Raw genomic sequence first — 25200 nt, forward strand, 5'->3', positions numbered from 1 at the left:
AGTGTTTACATGTTTTAATTGTCATTTATTTCCCTCTCCTCCTCTCTGCAAAATTATAATGGACTCTACTTCCTCCTTTGCCATAAGCTGCTAGCCTCATACAACCGTCACTCTGTGGAACTTCTTTCAGCGGGGATAGTACACTGTGCCAAATTCATTTCCCTCTTTTAACTCCTCAGTATACTTTCCTCTTCGTATTTAGTACAGCTGCTCATGTCTTCCTCTACTTTCAGACTCTCCTATCCCTTGATTTCCTCCCATACTTCTCTTTTCTTTCCTCTCGTTCTTTTTTTTTTTTAATTTTTTTTAACGTTTATTTATTTTTGAGACAGAGAGAGACAGAGCATGAATGGGGGAGGGGCAGAGAGAGAGGGAGACACAGAATCGGAAGCAGGCTCCAGGCTCTGAGCCATCAGCCCAGAGCCCGACGCGGGGCTCAAACTCACGGACCGTGAGATCGTGACCTGAGCTGAAGTCAAATGCTTAACCAACTGAGCCACCCAGGCGCCCCTCCTCTCCTTCTTCTAAAGTCTGAGTATTCACTAGTATTGCTCGTTTGCTCTTATTTGATTTTTAAAATAAAAATTGTCTATATTTAAGGCATACAACATGATTTGATATGCATATACGTAGTGAAATAATCACTGTAGTCAAGCTAATTAACATATCATCTGCTCACATAGATTTCAGGTGCTATCATACACACACACACACACACACACACACACACAGAAATCATTTTCTCTTCTTCATCTGCTGGTGTCTCAAGGAGTTCCTTAGCTGTCCTTTTCCTTTTTTCCTGCCTATTCTTCTGGGGTGCTCACATCAAAATCCACTACTTAGACTATGATCTCTGTGCTTAAAAATATTCCTTCCAAGAAGTAAGTGTAGGCGGGGAAAAATGTTATGTAAGGACTGAGTCCTGGGGGCTCCAACTTATAATGGGCTGAGAGGTAAGGAGAAATTACCAAAGTAGAGCGAGAATTTGTGGCCAGGGCTTTGGAGGAAAATCAGGTGATTGTAGCATCCTAGGAGCCAAGAGAAAGAAGTGTTTCAAGGAGAAATATTAGATGGTCAGTTGGGTAGAGTGGTGCCAGTGGATCAGCATTTCCAACCACAGATATAGTATGTTAGTAAGGTGACCCTATTACAAGTAGTAATAGCATTTTTGTTTCCCTTGTTATATTTTTTAATGCATAGGTACATAGATTGATAGACAGATGGATAAACAGGATTGGATAAAGTTGGTTTGAATATAGGTTTTGCTTCCTATGAACATAGCATGGTGGCAAAAACTTGAACTCTGAAGTCAGGTCACCTGAGTTTAACTCTGGCTCTTTTTATTAGCATATGGTTTTATTTATTTATTTTTTAAGTTTATTCAGAGAGAGAGATAGAATGCGCAAGTGGGAGCAGGTGAAGGGCAGATAGAAAGGGAGAGAGAGAATCCCAAGCAGGCTCCATGTTGTCAGTGCAGAGCCCGATGCAGGGCTTGAGCTCACGAGCCATGAGATCATGACCTGAGCCAAAATCAACAGTCGGATGCTTAACCAACTAAGCCACCCAGGGTCCACATCATATGGTTTGATTTTAGGTGAGTTATTTACATTAAGTCTCAATTTCCTTATCCACACAATGGGAATAATAATAGTACCTCATTCATAAGGTTGCTCAGGGGATTAGATGTTAAAGTGTATTTAAAGAGCTTAGAAGAGTGCCATACGGTAAGCACTCAGTACCTATTTTTCTGTGAATTTCCCCACTTGTTGAATATGCATTATAAAGGTTCCAGACTCAGAGTTACTGTGAAAATCAAACTAGATTGTCCATGTAAAGTGTTCTGTGCATGGTAAGCTCTCTATACATGTTGACTGAAATACTATTAAATGTGTTCATCATTTGGTTTGAATGAAATGATCCAACCATTCAGTTTATCCTTCAGTTGAACACTGCTAGTGGTTATGGGGAGGCAAGCATTACACAGCTTTAAATTGTTTTATTCTGAGTCATATATTGTTTAATTTACACTCATAACATGCTGCTGGTTGAAGACAGGAAGCATAAGGAGCACTGATGTGCATACATTTTCAATGGATCTTTAAGATGCATTTATCTGATCAAAATTCTCCTAGAACACGTCAAGGTGTCTCTAGTGCTTTCAAAACCAATGTTAAAAAGAGAAAATTTAGTGCTGATTATATCCAATTGGATATTCATTTTTGGGGAATAAACACTATCCTCGCAAACAACGTGTTAGATGAGAAGTGTTTGCAAATAGAATACTGAAACCATCTCTCTTATGTCATATTTTGGAAACAAAGTAAAAAATAAATAAACAAAATATTTTCTAAATATGAAATGCCATAATTCTGCACATTAGGTCTGAAAAGCAATGTTTAATTTCATGGTGTAATTTCAATCTGAAATTAAGTATTAAATAATTCATGTCAGTTATTAAATGGAAAAGTAAAATTTATCTATATGGTTTGTGAATTTTCTCAAAGGTATGATAAATTAACTTCCTATTATAATGTATCATACTTCACTGCCCAAATATAAAATATTGCTTTTACTTCAATCCACTTTTTACCCTCACAATAACAGATTGCAAAATATTTTGGAAAATCTTGAGAATTTTATAAAACTGTAAATGATTATGAAATGAATTCATTAAGAAAGAAAGGCTGAGCAAAGACTTTCTTAATCAATAATCATAGAGGGAGAACTTAGATTCTTAGGCCTGGGCTGTTAATTTGGGGTGGGGGTGGGGAGTTAGAATATAAACCTTTTGAGTTTGATTATCGTTCTCATTTATGCTAATCACTGCTTATGATAATCATTGCTAATTCCCTCCCTTCACCCCAACCTATCTCCTGGAGAACATCCTCTTCAGAAAAGCCTTAAGTTTGTTCTGTAAAACTTTTTGAACATGCTATTAATCATAATTTATTAAGACTCATAATCTATTCTACAATAAAAGGTCATAAAAACTTCAACATATGGTTAACATAGGCAGTTAACACTCATGCCACCCATCCCCCACAGTTAGCATCCCCAAACCAGACTTTTCTCCTTATAATATGAACACATCTCATTGTTCCAAAACTTTCTGGTATATTTTATTATAATCTGTCTTTGAGGATGTCATGCAATGAGAATATTCATTAGAAGCATCCCAACAAGCTCGAATTCAAAGCCAGGCACTTGTCCTAATTTGTTGTGAGACATTAGAAAAATCTACTTAGTTTACTTGACTTTTCTTAACCTCAGTTAGTTGATTTGTAAAATTATATATTTTCCTATGGAGAGGGAAAAAAGGGGATAAGAATAAAAAATGTAGTCAAGGGGATAAATGAGTAGACACAAAATACAGGGAGCTTCCATGCACCAGTGATGACAATAGGGCATGAACCAAGGACTGTGACTAACTCAACTTTCTCTCCATGCGTTGTAAATCTCTGTGTGTCCATCTCTCTGTCTTTACTAGCTACCTGCTAAAGCCTAGCAGGACACTTCACATGCTGGGTACCTAACATATAGAAGTTCATTTTTCTCCCTCCCTACTCCATATTTCTTCTCACAACACCATATCACCTTTATATCTGTGTACAACACCATAAGCAGGAACAAGATCCACTCCCACCAGTGAATTGAAAAATTGAAATAGGGGCACCTGAGTGGTTCAGTCAGTTAAGTGTCTGATTCTTGATTTTGGTTTAGGTCATCATCTCATGGCTTGTGAGATCAAGCCCCCATGTTGAGCTCTGTGCTGATGGCACTGCAGAGCCTGCTTGGGATTCTCTCCCTCCCTCTCTCTCTCTCTCTGCCCCCCTCCTCCATGCACATGCCCTCCCACTCCCTCTCAAAATAAACAAATAAACTTAAAGACAAATGAAAATAAAAATAAATAAAGATACACAGTAAGTTATTTTTTTCTCAGTGGTGAGGTGGTAATGACTCCCACTTATTCATTTAGAATCATCTCCAGAAGTATTACTTTCCAGCCAAGCAAGGAGGAAATAATACATTTACATGAAAGCACATAGTTCTGGTCTCCTTTTCTACCTGTTCTGCATAGACCAATCATTAAAGTGCACTTAGACACACATACCCACACCCCCATACTCCACACCCTCATAAGCTCTAAACATGATTCACTGTAGGAATGTAACCTGCCTCCTCCAGTACTTTTTTCCATAATTTGGAAAAGGGATGAAAATAAAATGGATGGAACTTATAAGAACCTCATTAAAGTCCCCAGAATTCAATGACAATCTCTTTTCTGGACTTTCTGTATAAAATTTTGGGGTAACATTGAATCAGGACCATGGTGAACTTCTTTCATGGCAAAAACTACCAGGAAGGATATCGGTGAGATCCTCTGGAAATTTTTCTGGAAATAGAGTCTAAATTGAGGTGTTTTTTTTTTTAATGCATATGAATAGCTAGATATGTTTGAAGGGCCATCTTTGATTAGACCATGAATGACTCTCTTTGGAAATTGAAGTTGGAGGAGGAGGTGACTAAATGTAGATGGAAGACATAGGCCATGATTCCTTGAGCCACTCAGCTTCAAAAATTTGACCTTCCATTCAATTTTTCCTCTGTCTTCATTCTCCTTTCCCAGTTAATACCTCCATATTTCCAGTTTTCCTTCTTAATATTTTCCATGCTAATCCTTTTAGTGGCAAGGGCACTAACACACGTAGACTGGTATGGACTGAATTGTGTTCCCCCACCCCAAATTCATATATTGAAGTCATAACCCCCAATGTGATTGTATTTGGAGATGGGGCCTTTAAGGAAGTTATTAAGGTTAAATGAGGTAATTAGGGTAGAGTCCTGATCTGATAGGATTGGTGTTCTTCTAAAAGGAAACACCAGAGAAGTTGCTCTCTTTCCATGTACAAACACTTAGGAAAGGCCATATGAGAATACAATGAAAAGGCAGCTGTCTGCAAACCAGAAAGGGAGCCCTCACCAGAAGTGGAGTCCTGTTGGACCTTGATCTTGAACTTTCAGACCTCTAGAACTGTGAGAAAATATATTTCTGTTATTTAAGCCAACTGGTCTATGATATTCATTATGGAAGTTGGAGCTAAGGCATAGACAAATTATAATACTCCAGAATTAAGGCTATTATATATTGTGCCAGATTTGAATAAATCTTTAAAAAAAGCCTTATGGATGAGGTTTTATTACAGATGAGGACTTGAATTTTGTAAGAGGTTAAATTCTTTTCTCCAAGCACTCAGAGCTAAAGGTGAGAGAACTAGGATTTGAGACCTGCTCTATTTTAATAGTGTGCTTCTTCCACACTAGTGCCAACATTATTACCTAGGGCCATACCCTCCTTGTTTCAGACCCCTGTGTATCCCTACAGATATCCAGCACTCTTGTTAATTTTGTAAACTCATCAAGCCCTAGGGCATACATTTTACTTGGCTTTCACTACTCCAGCTTATTTGGTTCACCTCTAAGACTTGGTTAGCCAAGCCCCAAATCCTTAACCTGTCTTTGAAGATATGTTCAAAATCTGAGCCCGCTTAATTAAAAGGTGTTACTGCTTTTAAACTCGTACATCCACTCCCCAGTTCCCCAGACTATACCAAGAATATGCCACATTCAACCTTGTCTTTATGATCTTATCTATGGCTTTCCCTTTCCTGGAAAACCTTCCTCTCCTGTCTATATACACAAACTCTCTTCATCATCTGAGGCTAAACTCATTTCAATAGTTTGTATAAAAGTTTTCATATGTTAATCTGTATTGATCCCCTGCTTGAAACTCTTCCAGTTTTAAGGTTTTATTTTTGTTTGATTTTGTGTGTGTGTTTGTGTGTGTGTGTTGCAATGTATTACTTTTTTGCTATTTGCTCATAGATTCTTACATAGTGTCCTACTAAAATGGCATTGGATAAGAATGTAAAGTAATCCCCCCTCACTTACCCATGGTTTTGCTTTCCGTGGTTTCAGTTACCCTCAGTCAACCTCAGTGTGAAAGCAGATGATCCTCCTTCTGATGCATAATCAGAAATTAAGTAGTAGCCTAATGATAGGAGTTTGTTCATTTATTTTGAGGTAGCAGGAGGGGAGAGAGAGAGAGAGAGAGGGAGAGAGAATCCCAAGCAGGCTCCACACTGTCTGCACAGAGCTCAATGCGGGGCTTGATCCCACAAACTGTGAGATCATGACCTGGGCTGAAACCAAGAGTCAAATGCTTAACTGACTGAGGCACCCAGGCACCCTTCATCACATAGGCATTTTATCATCTCACATCATCATAAGAAAAAGGGTGAGTACAACACAATGAGATATTTTGAGAGAGAGAGAATACATTCACATAACTTTTATTATAGTTTATTATTATAATTCTTCAATTTTGTTATTGTTGTTAATCTCTTACTGTGCCTAATTTTTAAATTATACCTTATCATAGGTATATATGTGTAGGGGAAAAAGAGTGTTTGGCACTATCCATGGTTTCAGAATCCACTGGGGATCCCCTGCAGATAAGGGGGGACTACTATACTGTATTATTCTTCTTTAGTGTATTTCATTGCTAAGCCCAATGCTTCAAAGACAAAAAGGGACTCAAAAAATGGTAGATCAGTTTATTGGATTCATGATGGTGGTACTTCCATATGCTCAAAGAAACAAAGAATATCCAATACAGTCTCATCTTTGCTTACCACTAGTACTGGCAAGGGATTATGAATGGACTAGCTGTTGAATGCATAGGAAAACAGCATGGTGTGATGGAAGCCATATAGACTGAGCTTGAATCTTACCTTCATCCACCTCTTCCACACAGGAAGTTACTTGACTTTCTCAGGCACAGTTTCCCTATGTAAAGCTCCCATTATAGAACCTGGCTCATTTGACAAAATACACAGTATCCTTTCCTGATAAAAACTCTCAAGAAAGTAGGGATAGAAGGAACATATCTTAACATAATAAAGGCTATATATGGGAGACCCACAGGTAATATCATCCTCAATGGGGAAAAACTGAGAGCTTTCTCCCTAAGGTCAGGAACACAACAGGGATGTCCACTCTCACAACTGTTGTTCAACATATTACTGGAAGTGCTAGTCTCAGCAATAAGATGACAAAATGATTAAAAGACATCCAAGTTGGCAAGGAAGAAGTCAAACTTTACTCTTCACAGATGACATGATACCCTATGTGGAAAGCCTGAAAGACTCCACCAAAAAAAGTGCTAGAACTTATACAGGAATTCAGCAAAGTCGCAGGATATAAAATCAACCTACAGAAATTGGTTGCATTTCTGTACACCAATAATGAGGCAGCAGAAAGAGAAATCAAGGAATCAGTCTTGTTTACAATTGCACCAAAACATAAGGTACCTAGGAGTAAAACTAAACAAAGAGGTAAAAGATCTGTATGCTGAAAACTATAGAATTCTTATGAAAGAAATTGAAGAAGACACAAAAAAATGGAAAAACATTCCGTGCTCATAGATTGGAAGAACAAATATTGTTAAAATGTTGATACTACCCAAAGCAATCTACACATTCAATGTAATCCCTATCAAAATAATACCAGCATTCTTCACAGAACAAGAATAAACAATCCTAAGATTTGTATGGAACCAGGAAAAACCCTAAGTAGCCAAAGTAATATTGAAAAAGAAAACCAAAATTGGAGGCATCACAATTCTGGACATCTAGCTGTATTACAAAGCTGTAATCATCAAGACAATATGGTACGGCTACAAAAACAGACACATAGATCAACGGAACAGAATAGAGAACCCAGAAATGGACCCACAAATATATGGCCAACTAATTTTCAACAAAGCAGGAAAGAATATCCGATGGGAAAGAGACAGTCTCTTCAGCAAATGGTGTTGGAAAAAATGGACAACATGCAGAATGGACTTGGGCCACTTTCTTACACCAAACACAAAAATAAACTCAAAATGGATGGAAGACCTAATGTGAGACAGGAATCCATCAAAATCCTAGAGGAGAATATAGGCAGCAACCTCTTTGACCTTGGCTGTAGCAAGTTCTTACTAGACATGTCTCTGGAGGCAAGGGAAACAAGAGTAAAAATAAACTATTGTGATCTCATGAAGATAAAAAGCTCTGCACAGTGAAGGAAACAACCAACAAAATTAGAAGGCAACTGACAGAATAGGAGAAGATATTTGCGATCACATATCAGATGAAGATTAATATCCAAAATCTATAAAGAACTTATCCAACTCAACACCTTAAAAACAAATAATCCTGTGAAGAAATGGGCAGAAGACATGAACAGACACTTTTCCAGAGAAGACATCCAAATGGCTAAGAAGCACTTGAAAAAATGTCCAATGTCACTCATTGTCAGTGTAAAAACAAATCAAAACCACAATGAGATACCACCTCACACCTGTCAGAATGGCTAAAATTAACAACTCAAGAAAGAACAGATGTTGGCAAAGATGCAGAGAAAGGGAAACACTTTTGCACTGTTGATGGAATGCAAACTGGTTCAACCACTGTGGAAAATAGTATGGAGTTTCCTCAAAAAAATTAAAAATAAAACTACTCTATGACCCAGCAATTGCGCTAGTAGGTATTTATCCAAAGGATACAAAAATGCTGATTCGAGGGGGCACATGCACCCAAAAAGGAGTCATTCAGAGAAAGACAAATATATGATTTCACTCATATGTGGAACTTAAGAAACAAAACAGATGAACACAGGGGAAGGGAAGGAAAAAATGAGATAAAAACAGAGAGGGAGGCAAACCACAAGAGATCTTAAATACAGAGAACAAACTGAAGGTTGCTGGAGGGGTGTTGGGTTGGGGGGGGATGGGCTAAATGGGTGATGGGTGTTAAAGAGGGCACTTGTTGAGATGAGCACTGGGTGTTATATGTAAGTGATGAATCACTAAATTCTAATTCTGAAGCCGTTACTACGCTATATGTCAACTAACTTGGATTTAAACAAATAAATTTTAAAAAGAACCTGGCTCACAGTAAATGCTAAAGAATCTCCTAATTGCTATTTGTGGCCATTGGTAATCACGGTATAGAGAACCTAGTTACTCCTTCACCCATACTCTTTCTATGTCTGTTGATGCTCCAACTTCTCCCTGCTTCAAAGATGATAGTGATAACTGATTCTAAAACATCGCCAGATTATTGGCCTGGCTTTGAAATGGTGGCAAAAAGAAAAACAAAAAACAAGAACAAACAAACAAAACAACATGGAGGCAGTGTACTTTAGCAAAGGTATTTGTGAACAGAAATATACTGTACAATCACTTTTCATCATACTCATCTTCCCTTACTGAAGCAATGTATTTGCTCAACTGAAAGAGAAAATATGAGACACCCAATCGTACAGATGCATTACAGTGCTTGGAAAGCATACAATTAGACAGAACACCTGGTATCAATGGGTTTCATTTTGGGGTGATGCACCTGATTAGAGAATCCATCATTTCAGTTAGTAACACCTATTACACCTATTTTTAGGAGCGAATTTGGAAGTATGATGTATGAGTGAAGAACTGAAAATAACATCCCATTATTTTTTAAAATAAAGAATGAAGGACTATGGACCAACGTAGTTCTATTATTTTCAATGGGAGGATAATTTGAGCCAATACTTAGGGCTCTGCTCAGCATTATATTTGGAAAAGTGCAATTTAATTGGTGTGAGACAGCATAGATTCGTGAAAATAAATCATGTCAAACACATTTGATTACTTTTTAACATGAAATTGCTATTGGAATAGATAGAAGAAGAAACAAGTAAATTCAATCCCACTGATTTTTTTTAAAGCCACCTGGCACCATTTCTTAGTGGTGTTAAGCATAGAGATAAGTTGTTTCAGGTAGGTTTAGGAGCAAATAGTCAAGTGGCAATAGACAATGGAAACTGGGGTTGAAGATCTAGAAAGAAACATAACAGTTCTTTGGAATGACTGGAAAAGCACCAGATGCCAGAAATGGAGTGCTTCAGAGGCAGGCGGATTCGAGGTCACATATTGGCACTGTCAATTACTGGCTGTGTGACAAGTCACAACCTTTCTGAACTTCAGTTTTCTCATCTCTAAAATAAAGATCATAATAGTTGCCTTTCAGGGCTCTTGAGGGGAGCCAATTGGATGGTTCTTACAGAGTGCACCTTGGGGCCCAACATAGAGCAGGTATCCATGTGATATATCCCACTTAGTTCCAGACTCCTTATGACAAGATGGCTTCTCCTAATCACATAGGACTTTAGGATATTTGGGGAGAGCACTGCTTCAATATCCAGTCGAGTATCTAGATGATATTAAGGTCCAGGCTCTGCTGTGTCCTTGAGCCCTTGGTATCTTCTGTTTCGAGTATTTTTACCTCTCTGTAAACACCTGTTCAAGAGGTCAGCACTGCAAAGCCCAGCTTAGTTCTTTGGAAACAAGAAACTCGAGAAACTTGAAAATCTTTGCCAGAACTGTAAGATAAAAGCTCCAACAAGATCAATGAAAGCTTTTTAGGAAATGACTTCTGGAGTACTCTACACTCCATGGTGAGATACAGCAAGAAGCCTCACGTGTCCACCCTGTCACTCTCCTGTTAATAATTCCCTGCATAGTTTTTATCCTGTCAGAGGCTTTTCTCATTTACTTCCTTTGTGTGCTTGCTTATTCACTGCCTCCTGTCCCAGGGAGGTAGGGAGACCCTATGAGAATAAGATTTTTTTTCCTATCTTGCTTATTTCTTTGTCCCATGAGTTGTAAGCCCTTAGAGTTCCTAGTCCAGTTTCGATGGCCCACCAGTCAATCCTGCAGGCTACCCACTTTGAACAGCCTACAAAAAACATGGCTATACTCATTCATGTATATATTGCCTAGGGCTCCTTTCCTCCTGTAGTGGTAGAATATGTGGACTGGTAACCCACCAAGTCTAAATATTTATTGTCTGGGACCTTAGAGGAAAAGATCATCCACACCTGGTTTAGAAGGTAACAATTATGTGATGTTCTCATCATCATCATCATCATCATCATCATCATCATCATCCACAGTGATAACAACATAGCAGCTCCCAAAATGCCTTCTAGGGATTGGACATTTCAAGTGCTTTTATTTGGTCTCTTACAGTCTTTGCAAGGTGGATCTTATTTCCTCTGTCTTTCAAAAGAGGAAGCTGACACTCATGGAAGTCACTTCTATAAGGACGGGGAGCTCAATCATGCCAGAGCTCAGATTCACCCTCCCTCCCCTCAACCTGTCTGACTCCAAAGCCTTTGATCTTTATACTATTCTAAGCTACTAACATTTTTACCATGGGCATTTTAAGTGACCGTGAGAAAGTCATTTCAATTCTCAGTGTCTCCATTTCCTTTTCCTTCATGGATTGAGGGTAAAAATAATTTAAAAACACAACACAAAACAACAAAACAAACAAAAATAAACAAAAGTGTCCCAGACTGGTTTTAAGTTTGGTTGCCATGAATTATCACTTTCTCTTTATTATGCTTCTTTTTTGCTTTGCTTATTTTTAATGGAAGGGATTAGATAGGTGATGTGCACATTTTTACACTTACCACTGGCATTAAAATAGAGGGAATGTTAAGAAACCAAGATAGAACCATTTCACAGGATAAACTCGGAGATTAGGCAAATGGGCTTCAAAGTGGAATATGAAATTTAATGTGGCTAAGTGATGCACTTGAGTAGAAATAATGCCCAGGCTAAGTACAATTTAAATGGTGCTTAATTAGTTAATATGACAGAGAAGAAAGATCCGTGTGTACTCAGAGAATGCACATTTACATCTTGGGTTCAGTGTGCAGCAGTGATGCAGCGAGCTAATGTGCTGTCAGCTTGTGTTTAGAGGGCCATTCTGTTAGTCATGGGATGCCGGGCCTTTTGTAAGGCACTGATTAGAACACACCAAGGCATCTGGTCCAATTCTGGACTCATTAGGTAACAAAAGAGAAGGGAAGTGTATTTCCAGGAACTAGAAATGACTGCCAAGAGTTGGAAGACTATTTGTTGGTGAAGCTACCAGAAAGAATCAGAGCTGAAGCTGAGCCTCCTGAACAAAAGCTCTAAGGATCAGGTGGGAAGGGGCCTCCTGCCTCACCAGCCTCATCTCATGCTGCAGCCTGGCACTCAGCATATGAATTAAGTCATGTCTGCACCACCAGATTCTAACAGATACTACCCTCCCATGCAAAGAGGGTGCTTATTATAACCCATTTTACAGGAGGTACAATTTCACCCAAGTGTCCTCTCTCCATAGAGAGTGAACTTGTTGACGTCAAGGTCTTTATCATCTTTCCATGTGTATAATGGAAGGTACAATTCCACCCAAGTGTCTTCTTTCCACTGGAAAGTCAGCTTGTTGACGTCAAGGTCTTTATCGGCTTTCCATGTGCGTAATGGGCACCTTACACTTCCCTTCCTGCCACAGAATCTTAGTTTTGCCCTTTGCTTTCTCCTTTTCTTCCTCCTAAGGAAGGAGAGGAGCTAAGTATAGCTACATCATTAATTATGAAAGAGACCGGGAAGGACAAAGATAGAAAATTCAGGCAGCATGTTTATAGAGTTTTATTGGGGACAAAATGTTGGGGGTGAAGGGGGGGAAGAGAGCACTGGAACAAGAGGGAAGTGTGATGAGGCATTGAGTGGTTTACGAGTGGGAACTTCTTAATTTCTCAACTATATAATTGCCTGTGTTAAGTTGCTTTTTGCTTAATTATGGCTACTGAACTGCATTCCTTTAAACATGATCCCACTCTTGGTCCAGACTTCATGGATTATTCGAATTGTAAGCAGTACAGTGAATGGTACATATCCCCCATGCCCAATAAGGTACTGGACAAGGTGTAGAGATCAATGGATGTTTTGAGTAAATGAATAAGAGGGAGAGCACAGTGCTGGTAACTGCAGGAAGCCTGACAGAAAACAGAACTGTGCTCTAGCACTTTCCCAAGTATTTCAGGTAAGCATAATAAATTAGCTGGGGAACCCTAAAGCACTGCTCCTTCAGGGTGCATAGCTCACCTGGACATGATTCGGGAGCTCATTCAGCTCTATAACAAGAGATAAAACTAAGGCGAATGGGGTAGAAGATGAATTTTCTCTTCTTCTTCTTTTTTTTTTTTTTTTGAGGTATGGAACTACCAAAAAAAAATCCACTACAATCACATTAATATGAAAGAGCTATAAAATAGACACAGATCAGTAGAGTTTATTAGTTAGCATTTGCCCCAGTTCAGCATGCAGTTGTTAGAGCACAGTATGTAATGTTTGTGCATGTATGTTTTTTCCTTGAACACACACGTAAAAGCTGGAGACATGGGCAACAGGAGGGAATGAGCTATGTCAATAGCTGAAGTTTTACTCTTTATGGCAAAAAAAAAAATATCTTGAACACTGGTGAGGAGGTACAGGAGTTGTAAATATTACTATGACCTCGGAGGCTCATATAGTGTTGGGGGAGGGGGTGTGTGTAAACACAGAATTAATTATGAGGCAATGGTAAGGGGCCCAAGAAATACAACACAATGTGCCACTGAGCTTCAGAAGAGGGTAAAGACATACTTCACTGATGACGGGGATGAAGGAGTTCAAGGCTTAGGTAATATTTGAATCAGACCCTCAAGTGCAGTTGAATGTCAGTGGGCTGAAATGAATGGGGAGAAGCAGTGTAAGCAGAAAACAGGATGGGAAGCACAGCACAGGTTCAGAGCCATAATACAGGCAGATTATCTGTGGGAGGTAAGACTGGAAGAGAAGAGTTAAAACGGGGTAAGCTCCTGGGAATTTGGGGCGATGCTACCTGAGGAACCCATCTGTGTGGAGAGATAACAGGGGGACTTGGAGTTAACACAAATGGCCGGTCTGGGTTGGTGGGTATAATAGGGAGTGGTAGGGTCTGTAAGAAACTGAAACTATGATTCAAATGTTTTAGAAAAATATAATGCTTGCAGACCCTGGATACCTATTTTAGCCATTCGGGGCCTTCAAAGTGGTTCCGCTTTCAGAATCCTCTGCTGTGGACCAGGGTCATGACCACAAGTCAGCAACCCTCTGAAAGTCAGTACAGATTGCACAAAAGAGAAAAAGCTACTTACTGACAGTTTCGAAGTTCATTGCCTCCACAGTCTATGAAGTCATAAAGGATCCTCTCCAGGGAAACAAGCAGGAACCTCTGAGTGAGGGACCCCTCAGCATCTTCTGCTTCCTTGGCTAATTTTCCCCAGCAGGTGTGCAATCTGCCTGCACCCCAAGGGTGATAAGCTGTGTTCTCACCACGTGAAACTTTTGGATTATTGAAATTTAGGCTCGCTCAAATAAAGTTAAGTAAGTTAATGATCTTCCCTCTGGCCCCACCTCCACACCTTCCCCCCACCCCCATGCATCTGTACTCCCCACTGCACTTCTGCTGGTCCAGGCTTGTGAACTTAATCTGCTTTTAGGAAACAAGATGTGGGAAATTGACTTGACCCAGCAAGTGGACTTGATTTAAGCCCAAAAGGCTAAATGCTCAGAATGGACTTGTCCCTCCAGTTCTGAAGCCAGACAATGGGGTGGGAAGTAATCTAAATCCTGCACAGTGAATTAGTGGCGGAGACCTATGCACCTGTTATTGTTGCCGTTCACTATTCCTATAATGGCAATTACCCTTATCGCACACACAGCAGAGAAGCCACAAGGAAAGCAGTGCTGATGAACTTCTCTTGTAGCTCATTCCCCTCTCAGAGCTACAATCTGCAGTCTCCCCGTAGAAAAAGAGTTTAAACCTGAGTATTTAATGCTGAGAAATGGGGATTTGCTGTCCTTCAACTCATGGCTGAACTGATACCATTTTATTCGTGATTTTTTTTTTTTATTTCTCTAATTCAGATCTTCAGCAACCAACATAGTTACTGGTTCATGTGGAACTGTTCATTTGCCATGAAGACTGTATTCATCTTATTCTCTGAATTCTTTTGGGAGAGGATAGCTTGATGGATCTGTTTTATTTGCAAGGTTGTGTTACTGAGAACACATGTTCGATCGGAATTTAAAAGAACAGAAAGGAAAAGGAGAGTAAAGCACAGTAGCAAGGTATATTTGATAAATCTTAAATGATCAGCTTGTGGTTCTTTAGAGAGAAATCAGTTATTTTTCCTAATTGCAGCTCAGTTTGCTAGCCTGTTGGTAACAATAATAATCTAGGCTTTGAAGCGTCTGCTACGTAATGTACAATTTAATAATTTTTATTTTTCCCCTAGTATTCTGAGATACATGCTGTTAAGATATTTTCTCCAATGGTGATGTCCACAAGCATATTACCCATGAGAGCCACTCTATACCCTCTGTGGTATAAAGGGGACAAATAGTGGAATCTCCTCTCTATGGATCCATCAGGGATTCCCCCTCAATTTCTAGAACCTGGCTGCCATTCCCAGTTCAAGTCTTTTTCAAGGGTCTTGCCCTGAAGTTACTATAAAGATTGCCAAGCGCACAACCCAGTCTATTTGTCCAGTTAGCATTGCTGCACAGGGAAAACTTGAAGGGCTGTTCATGTGCAGCAGGGTTCCATGGAAAGCTTCAGTGTGTGAAATGTAGATTAACATCTATCCAGAACTAAGTAGGGTTCATGCCATGTCCATTTCATGGGACATTCTGCCCATCTGAGTCATAGCTGAGTTGAATATATCATTGAAAATCATTATTTATATTATCTATTGCTTAGAAGGTCCCAGAGAGATTAAAAATAAGTAAAGAACTCATCAAGACTTGGAAAAGTTTCAATTATGCAAGGATCAATAAGTTGTTGACATCTGCTGTGTGACATAGGGGCCTATACTTAACAACATTGTATAATGCACTTTTTAAAAATGTGTTAAGAGATAGATCTCCTGTTAAGTGCTGTTATTACAAACAAAGCAAAAACAAAAGGGCACATGGAAATTTCTGGAAGTGATGAATATGTTTATTACCATGATTGTGCTGATGGTTTCACGGGTGTGTGCGATTGTCCTAACTCATCAAGTTGTATAAATTACGTAAAGTTTTAATATATAAGTTATACCTCAATAAAGCTTTTAAAAAAGAGAAAGGGACAAGCAGATGGAAAAAATGACAGAAAGAAACGTCCATGGATATCCCCAGAAGATTTACAGCTTTCAGTTAGGAGTGGGAAGGACTCGGAGACCTGAAGCAATCAGTAAATGTGATCCAGGAGCTCTTAACTTTGATCTCTGGCATCTCAAAGCCAGTATGGCTTTCTTCAGAATAGATGCATAAACCAAATTCATTTTTATCTACAAATTTTTAAATTTACTTAAAGTATCAAGTCCTCATGGATAGAACTAAGGAGGTGAAGAGGTCAGACTCAGAGGTCAGAGGGCCTGCATTGGAATCCTAGTTTTACCATTTACTAGATATGTGATTAGGGATGAGTTTGTTTTTTTGTGCTTCAGGGTGTTTTGTTTTGTTTTGTGTTTCCATGTAAGACAGAGATAATAATATAACCTAACTCAAAGAGTATGTTGTGAAATAAGCAGTGTGAAGTGCTTTAGGCAATTGCCTGACATATGGCAAGGGCTCAAATATTAGTTTTTAGTGTTAAGGCAAGATGGAAAGGTGTCCAAGGTGATGAAGTAGCTCAGAGGGGAAGATGGAAGAAATCACAAGGGAAGGGCAGGGTAAAGGGAATTTGAGACAAAACATGAGAGCAGAGAAGCAATGGGAAGGTGTGGGGTAGCATTTAATAGTGAGAAATATTAGTTTCTATTTCATAACCTCCATTTCTACAGATAAAGTTAATATGTCTAGACCAAAACAGTGGGCTAATATGGGCATTGTAGATCTTGACAAATTCTTCTGTACAACCTACTAAACCCAGGGGAGATTGTGCTCAGCAAGGGATTTATAGGCTAAGCAAAGGAGCACCATTGGATCCAACAAGAAAGGACTCTAAGACTTAAATGCTATGACTTTATGGTGATTGTAAACATAATGAGCACATGTGGTTCCTGACTAATAATCTTTATGTATCCCCTCATTTTGAGGTTTTCAATCTGTTTTGTAAACTTTTGCCAGAACTCTTCTGTTTCACTAACTGACCGGTTGCCCTAGAGAGCAGAAGTGAGCTCAGCCAGTGTTGGCGAACAAAGGCCTGGCTCCTTGAGGAGCGTGTCTGAACTCCCTCTGATCAGTCTGTGCTTTAGGGATCTTCTTCCTCTTCCAGAATGTACCCCAGACACCTCCTGAGAAATGGGGTTGCAGCATCACAACCACCTTGAAGATGACAGATTTGGGAAAGTTGAACACTCTACTCGTTATAGGAGCCCAAGAAAACACATTCAGTTGTCTGAAAATGAACAATGCAGCCACGACCCTATCATTGAAGAAAGGATGAGAACAGTTGAGCTAGAAACCATCCTGTGATCACACAGGAGCAAGCAACAATATAGCTTCATGAAGGGTAGTCAGAAGAACAAACAAATTGTGCCCCAAACCAAGGAAAGATGAAGGGGAAAATGAGAAAGAATTTAGCTAGTTAAAGCTGTGGGGAGGAAAAATCGTGTTTGAAAAATTGGAGGTGAAATTAGGGTTGGAGAAGGGGTGTGGAGCCAGGGAACCACAGGAAATGAAGGTTTTCTTTGTAAATTGTATTTTGTAAATCTGTCTGTTGAACAGTTAAACAAATGGAAAAAGACTTAGGCTGGAAAAGCAAAGGGCCAGTGATGGTCCCACCAAAATAACCATTAACCTTGACTCCCTTGCATCTAAGCATTTCATAATATCATAACAAAGAGAATTAAAATCCCTGAATCTGGTACTCTTAAAAGACTTGGTTTTTAGGCCAATGTTTGAATGATATTAAGGATCTGTGCACCAAAACTTCCTACCAGAAGTTCCCATCTTCTCTCCAAAGAGAGAGGGGGAAAAAGTTGATGAGAAATATTCCATTATACACACACACACACACACACACACACCATGTCTCTTTTACCCATTCATCAGTCAATGGACATTTGGACTCTCTCTCCATAGTTTGGTTATTGTTGATAGCACAGCAATAAACATTGTACCGCTTTGAATCTGTATTTTTGTATCCTTTGGGAAAATAATTCAGCCATTAAAAATAATAAAATCTTATCATTTGCAACATGGATAGAGCTATCATATATTATGCTAAGCAGAATAAGTAAATCAGAGAAAGACAAGTATTCTATGATTTCACACATATGTGGAATTTAAGAAATGAAGCAGATGAACATATGGGAAGTAGGGGTGGGGAGAAGAAAGGGAAACAAACTACAAGAGACTCTTAATGACAGAGAATGAACTGAGGGTTACTGGAGGGAGATGGGTGGGAGATGGGCTAGATGGATGATGAGTATTAAGGGGGCACTTGTGATGAACACTGGGTGTTGTATGTAAGTGATGAATCACTAAATTCTACTTTTGAAACCAATCTTGCACTGTATATTAACTAATTAAAATTTTTAAAAAAGCAGAAAAATAAATTAATGAGAATGACTGGCTGGAAAACCTAACCGATACTTACTGGGTGATGAAAAAAACATAATGAGAAAAATCTGTAAGCATACGACAACCCAGCAATAATAATCCATAAGCCAAACCTCAAGTCTGTGAGGGAGAAGTTGTGTCTTACTCATTCAATAGCCTTTTCTTTGCCCAATTGGATGAATGACCAGAACAGTGGCATGGGGAAATATAGTCCCAGTTCTCTGCTGTCCTCCAAGTGCTTAATGTAGATTAAGTTAATTAATGTCAGCCTTGAATAGACATGTATGCTAGAGATGAGTTAGGGAAAAATCCACCAATCTTTTAAAAAATGCAAAGCATCTTTACGTAGATGGTAGGTATTCTTCATGGGGAGTGAAGTCTTCTTTGCATTCCTGTCGAAACTTCTAGAGCTTGATAAATTTCCCAGCAAAACCAGACTTCATCCTGAACCTTTTCTTTCTGATTGCTAGGGTTCATTCATTCAGTTGTCCCTTCCCTCTCCTCCCTCTTTAGCCTCACTGGAGATAATAAGATGTGATGGGAGGCTCAGGAATTTTGAGGTTATCAGACGTCAGTTTGATTACTAGCGCTGAAATATATTACTTGAGTGAACTTGGATGTGGTCATCAGTCTTTCTAGTTCTTTATATACTCCCCTATCAGATGGAAACAGTAATATCCACCTAGCAGAGTGTGAGGATCAGGGTAATGTATGTCAAGTGTTTGACACAAACCAGTGCCCTCTTGGTTTCTACAACACCACTCTCCAGCATCTCTGGTCACTGATTCTCAAGTTTCTTTGCTGATTTATTTACTAGCTCTCTCATTTGACCTGTAAATGTTGGGCTGCCTTAAGGTCTTAATCTTAGCCCTCTGCTTTTGTTTACCTACATTCTATCCTTAAAGGACCCTATTATATTCAAATACCAAATATATAAAGATTATGCTCAAATTAATATCTCTAGCCCTGAAGTCTCCTCAGAGCCCCAAACTTGAATGGCCAGTCACCTCTGTGATCAGGGACCTTGGATAACTCAGATTTAGCCTGACCAGTGGTGATAAAGACCTTTCTGTACACATCCTAATCTTGTAACCCTTCCTCCTTCGTTTTTTTAGTTGGATATCTAACCAGTATCTACCCTGTTATCAGACTCAAAACCTAAGAGTCATTTTTCTGATTTCTTTTTTCTTTATGTTTCCTTTCTGCTGTTTCTATCTTCAAAATATATCTTCAATAAACGTGTTTATTTGTATTGCCATGACTGTAGATTGCATTAATGTTCCCAGGTATTCATTCTCTCCTTCTGTGAAGGATTGACCACATCCATTCCTTTCCCTGGAACTTGTAGGACATCCAATGAGGGGACATCACTTTTCTGCTCAAGAGCCCATTTGTGATATGTGGTCATGAATGTAGAATGTGACTGGTCCACCATCTAGCTGGCATTGCTCTGATCAGGCCTGCCATGGGCAATAGTTATTATTTTTTTTTTTTAATATATGAAATTTACTGTCAAATTGGTTTCCATACAACACCCAGTGCTCATTCCAAAAGGTGCCCTCCTCAATACCCATCACCCACCCTGCCCTCCCTCCCACCCCCCATCAACCCTCAGTTTGTTCTCAGTTTTTAACAGTCTCTTATGCTTTGGCTCTCTCCCACTCTAACCTCCTTTTTTTTTTTTTTTTCCTTCCCCTCCACCATGGGTTTCTGTTACGTTTCTCAGGATCCACATAAGAGTGGAACTATATGGTATCTGTCTTTCTCTGTGTGGCTTATTTCACTTAGCATCACACTCTCCAGTTCCATCCATGTTGCTACAAAAGGCCATATTTCATTTTTTCTCATTGCCACGTAGTATTCCATTGTGTATATAAACCACAATTTCTTTGTCCATTCATCAGTTGATGGACATTTAGGCTCTTTCCATAATTTGGCTATTGTTGAGAGTGCTGCTATAAACATTGGGGTACAAGTGCCCCTATGCATCAGTACTCCTGTATCCCTTGGATAAATTCCTAGCAGTGCTATTGCTGGGTCATAGGGTAGGTCTATTTTTAATTTTCTGAGGAACCTCCACACTGCTTTCCAGAGCGGCTGCACCAATTTGCATTCCCACCAACAGTGCAAGAGGGTTCCTGTTTCTCCACATCCTCTCCAGCATCTATAGTCTCCTGATTTGTTCATTTTGGCCACTCTGACTGGCGTGAGGTGGTATCTGAGTGTGGTTTTGATTTGTATTTCCCTGATAAGGAGCGACGTTGAACATCTTTTCATGTGCCTGTTGGCCATCCGGATGTCTTCTTTAGAGAAGTGTCTATTCATGTTTTCTGCCCATTTCTTCACTGGGTTATTTGTTTTTCGGGTGTGGAGTTTGATGAGCTCTTTATAGATTTTGGATACTAGCCCTTTGTCCGATGTGTCATTTGCAAATATCTTTTCCCATTCCGTTGGTTGCCTTTTAGTTTTGTTGGTTGTTTCCTTTGCTGTGCAGAAGCTTTTTATCTTCATAAGGTCCCAGTAATTCACTTTTGCTTTTAATTCCCTTGCCTTTGGGGATGTGCCCAGTAAGAGATTGCTATGGCTGAGGTCAGAGAGGTCTTTTCCTGCTTTCTCCTCTAAGATTTTGATGGTTTCCTGTCTCACATTCAGGTCCTTTATCCATTTTGAGTTTATTTTTGTGAATGGTGTGAGAAAGTGGTCTAGTTTCAACCTTCTGCATGTTGCTGTCCAGTTCTCCCAGCACCATTTGTTAAAGAGACTGTCTTTTTTCCATTGGATGTTCTTTCCTGCTTTGTCAAAGATGAGTTGGCCATACGTTTGTGGGTCTAGTTCTGGGGTTTCTATTCTATTCCATTGGTCTATGTGTCTGTTTTTATGCCAATACCATGCTGACTTGATGATGACAGCTTTGTAGTAGAGGCTAAAGTCTGGGATTGTGATGCCTCCTGCTTTGGTCTTCTTCTTCAAAATTACTTTGGCTATTCGGGGCCTTTTGTGGTTCCATATGAATTTTAGGATTGCTTGTTCTAGTTTTGAGAAGAATGCTGGTGCAATTTTGACTGGGATTGCATTGAATGTGTAGATAGCTTTGAGTAGTATTGACATTTTGACAATATTTATTCTTCCAATCCATGAGCAGGGAATGTCTTTCCATTTCTTTATATCTTCTTCAATTACCTGCATAAGCTTTCTATAGTTTTCAGCATACAGATCTTTTACATCTTTGATTAGATTTATTCCTAGGTATTTTATGCTTCTTGGTGCAATTGTGAATGGGATCAGTTTCTTCATTTGTCTTTCTGTTGCTTCATTGTTAGTGTATAAGAATGCAACTGATTTCTGCACATTGATTTTGTATCCTGCAACTTTGCTGAATTCATGTATCAGTTCTAGCAGACTTTTGGTGGAGTCTATTGGATTTTCCATGTATAATATCATGTCATCTGCAAAAAGCGAAAGCTTGACTTCATCTTTGCCAATTTTGATGCCTTTGATTTCCTTTTGTTGTCTGATTGCTGATGCTAGAACTTCCAGCACTATGTTAAACAACAGCGGTGAGAGTGGGCATCCCTGTCGTGTTCCTGATCTCAGGGAAAAAGCTCTCAGTTTTTCCCCGTTGAGGATGATGTTAGCTGTGGGCTTTTCATAAATGGCCTTTATGATCTTTAAGTATGTTCCTTCTATCCCGACTTTCTCAAGGGTTTTTATTAAGAAAGGGTGCTGGATTTTGTCAAAGGCCTTTCCTGCATCGATTGACAGGATCATATGGTTCTTCTCTTTTTTTTTTGTTAATGTGATGTATCACGTTGATTGATTTGCAAATGTTGAACCAGCCCTGCATCCCAGGAATGAATCCCACTTGATCATGGTGAATAATTCTTTTTATATGCTGTTGAATTCGATTTGCTAGTATCTTATTGAGAATTTTTGCATCCATATTCATCAGAGATATTGGCCTGTAGTTCTCTTTTTTTACTGGGTCTCTGTCTGGTTTAGGAATCAAAGTAATACTGGCTTCATAGAATGAGTCTGGAAGTTTTCCTTCCCTTTCTATTTCTTGGAATAGCTTGAGAAGGATAGGTATTATCTCTGCTTTAAACGTCTGGTAGAACTCCCCTGGGAAGCCATCTGGTCCTGGACTCTTATTTGTTGGGAGATTTTTGATAACCGATTCAATTTCTTCACTGGTTATGGGTCTGTTCAAGCTTTCTCTTTCCTCCTGATTGAGTTTTGGAAGAGTGTGGGTGTTTAGGAATTTGTCCATTTCTTCCAGGTTGTCCAATTTGTTGGCATATAATTTTTCATAGTATTCCCTGATAATTGTTTGTATCTCTGAGGGATTGGTTGTAATCATTCCATTTTCATTCATGATTTTATCTATTTGGGTCATCTCCCTTTTCTTTTTGAGAAGCCTGGCTAGAGGTTTGTCAATTTTGTTTATTTTTTCAAAAAACCAACTCTTGGTTTCGTTGATCTGCTCTACAGTTTTTTTAGATTCTATATTGTTTATTTCTGCTCTGATCTTTATTATTTCTCTTCTTCTGCTGGGTTTAGGCTGCCTTTGCTGTTCTGCTTCTATTTCCTTTAGGTGTGCTGTTAGATTTTGTATTTGGGATTTTTCTTGTTTCTTGAGATAGGCCTGGATTGCAATGTATTTTCCTCTCAGGACTGCCTTCACTGCATCCCAAAGCGTTTGGATTGTTGTATTTTCATTTTCGTTTGTTTCCATATATTTTTTAATTTCTTCTCTAATTGCCTGGTTGACCCACTCATTCGTTAGTAGGGTGTTCTTTAACCTCCATGCTTTTGGAGGTTTTCCAGACTTTTTCCTGTGGTTGATTTCAAGCTTCATAGCATTGTGGTCTGAAAGTGTGCATGGTATAATTTCAATTCTTGTAAACTTATGAAGGGCTGTTTTGTGACCCAGTATATGATCTATCTTGGAGAATGTTCCATGTGCACTCGAGAAGAAAGTATATTCTGTTGCTTTGGGATGCAGAGTTCTAAATATATCTGTCAAGTCCATCTGATCCAATGTATCATTCAGGGCCCTTGTTTCTTTATTGACTGTGTGTCTAGATGATCTATCCATTTCTGTAAGTGGGGTGTTAAAGTGCCCTGCAATGACCACATTCTTATCAATAAGGTTGCTTATGTTTATGAGTAATTGTTTTATATATCTGGGGGCTCCGGTATTTGGCGCATAGACATTTATAATAGTTAGCTCTTCCTGATGGATAGACCCTGTGATTATTATATAATGCCCTTCTTCATCTCTTGTTACAGCCTTTAATTTAAAGTCTAGTTTGTCTGATATAAGTATGGCTACTCCAGCTTTCTTTTGGCTTCCAGTAGCATGATAAATAGTTCTCCATCCCCTCACTCTCAATCTAAAGGTGTCCTCAGATTTAAAATGAGTCTCTTGTAGACAGCAAATAGATGGGTCTTGTTTTTTTATCCATTCTGATACCCTATGTCTTTTAGTTGGCGCATTTAATCCATTTACATTCAGTGTTATTATAGAAAGATACAGGTTTAGAGTCATTGTGATGTCTGTATGTTTTATGCTTGTAGTGATGTCTCTGGTACTTTGTCTCACAGGATCCCCCTTAGGATTTCTTGTAGGGCTGGTTTCGTGGTGACAAATTCCTTCAGTTTTTGTTTGTTTGGGAAGACCTTTATCTCTCCTTCTATTCTAAATGACAGACTTGCTGGATAAAGGATTCTCGGCTGCATATTTTTTCTGTTTAGCACACTGTAGATATCGTGCCAAGCCTTTCTGGTCTGCCAAGTTTCAAAGGAGAGATCAGTCACGAGTCTTATAGGTCCCCCTTTATATGTGAGGGCACGTTTATCCCTTGCTGCTTTCAGAATTTTCTCTTTATCCTTGTATTTTGCCAGTTTCACAATGATATGTCGTGCAGAAGATCGATTCAAGTTACGTCTGAAGGGAGTTCTCTGTGCCTCTTGGATTTCAATGCCTTTTTCCTTCCCCAGTTCAGGGAAGTTCTCAGCTATAATTTCTTCAAGTACCCCTTCAGCACCTTTCCCTCTCTCTTCCTCCTCTGGGATACCAATTATGCGTATATTATTTCTTTTTAGTGTATCACTTAGTTCTCTAATTTTCCCCTCATACTCCTGGATTTTTTTATCTCTCTTTCTTTCAGCTTCCTCTTTCTCCATAACTTTATCTTCTAGTTCACCTATTCTCTCCTCTGCCTCTTCAAGCCGAGCCGTCGTGGTTTCCATTTTGTTTTGCATTTCGTTTAAAGCGTTTTTCAGCTCCTCGTGACTGTTCCTTAGTCCCTTGATCTCAGTGGCAAGAGATTCTCTGCTGTCCTGTATACTGTTTTCAAGCCCAGCGATTAATTTTATGACTATTATTCTAAATTCACTTTCTGTTATATTATTTAAATCCTTTTTGATCAGTTCATTAGCTGTTGTTATTTCCTGGAGATTCTTCTGAGGGGAATTCTTCCCTTTGGTCATTTTGGATAGTCCCTGGAGTGGTGAGGACCCGCAGGGCACTTCCCCTGTGCTGTGGTGTATAACTGGAGTTGGTGGGCGGGGCCGCAGTCCGACCTGATGTCTGCCCCCAGCCCACCGCTGAGGCCACAGTCAGACTGGTGTGTGCCTTCTCTTCCCCTCTCCTAGGGGCGGGATTCACTGTGGGGTGGCGTGGCCCGTCTGGGCTACTTGCACAC

The 25200-nt window shown here is 39.3% G+C and overlaps 1 protein-coding gene across 5 annotated transcripts in view; it reads left to right on the forward strand.

Annotated features, from left to right (window-relative positions):
* The window catches only part of AGBL1 (AGBL carboxypeptidase 1), a 318376-nt gene that overhangs the window by 260284 nt on the left and 32892 nt on the right, over positions 1-25200 (forward strand). For 3 of the 5 annotated variants that reach the window (XM_049611919.1, XM_049611918.1, XM_049611920.1), the window contains exon 7: positions 14870-15073. The exons of 1 other annotated variant lie outside the window; for it this stretch is intronic. In XM_049611919.1, the coding sequence (XP_049467876.1) occupies positions 14870-14924 (55 nt within the window). In that variant the 3' untranslated portion in view covers positions 14925-15073. Of the gene's footprint in view, positions 1-13484; positions 13602-14869; positions 15074-25200 lie in introns of those variants that run through there. One more of the 5 variants, XR_007453499.1, reaches the window with a different exon arrangement.

This window comes from Panthera uncia (assembly GCF_023721935.1).
Source record: "Panthera uncia isolate 11264 chromosome B3 unlocalized genomic scaffold, Puncia_PCG_1.0 HiC_scaffold_1, whole genome shotgun sequence".
Classification (NCBI taxonomy): Eukaryota; Metazoa; Chordata; class Mammalia; order Carnivora; family Felidae; genus Panthera; species Panthera uncia.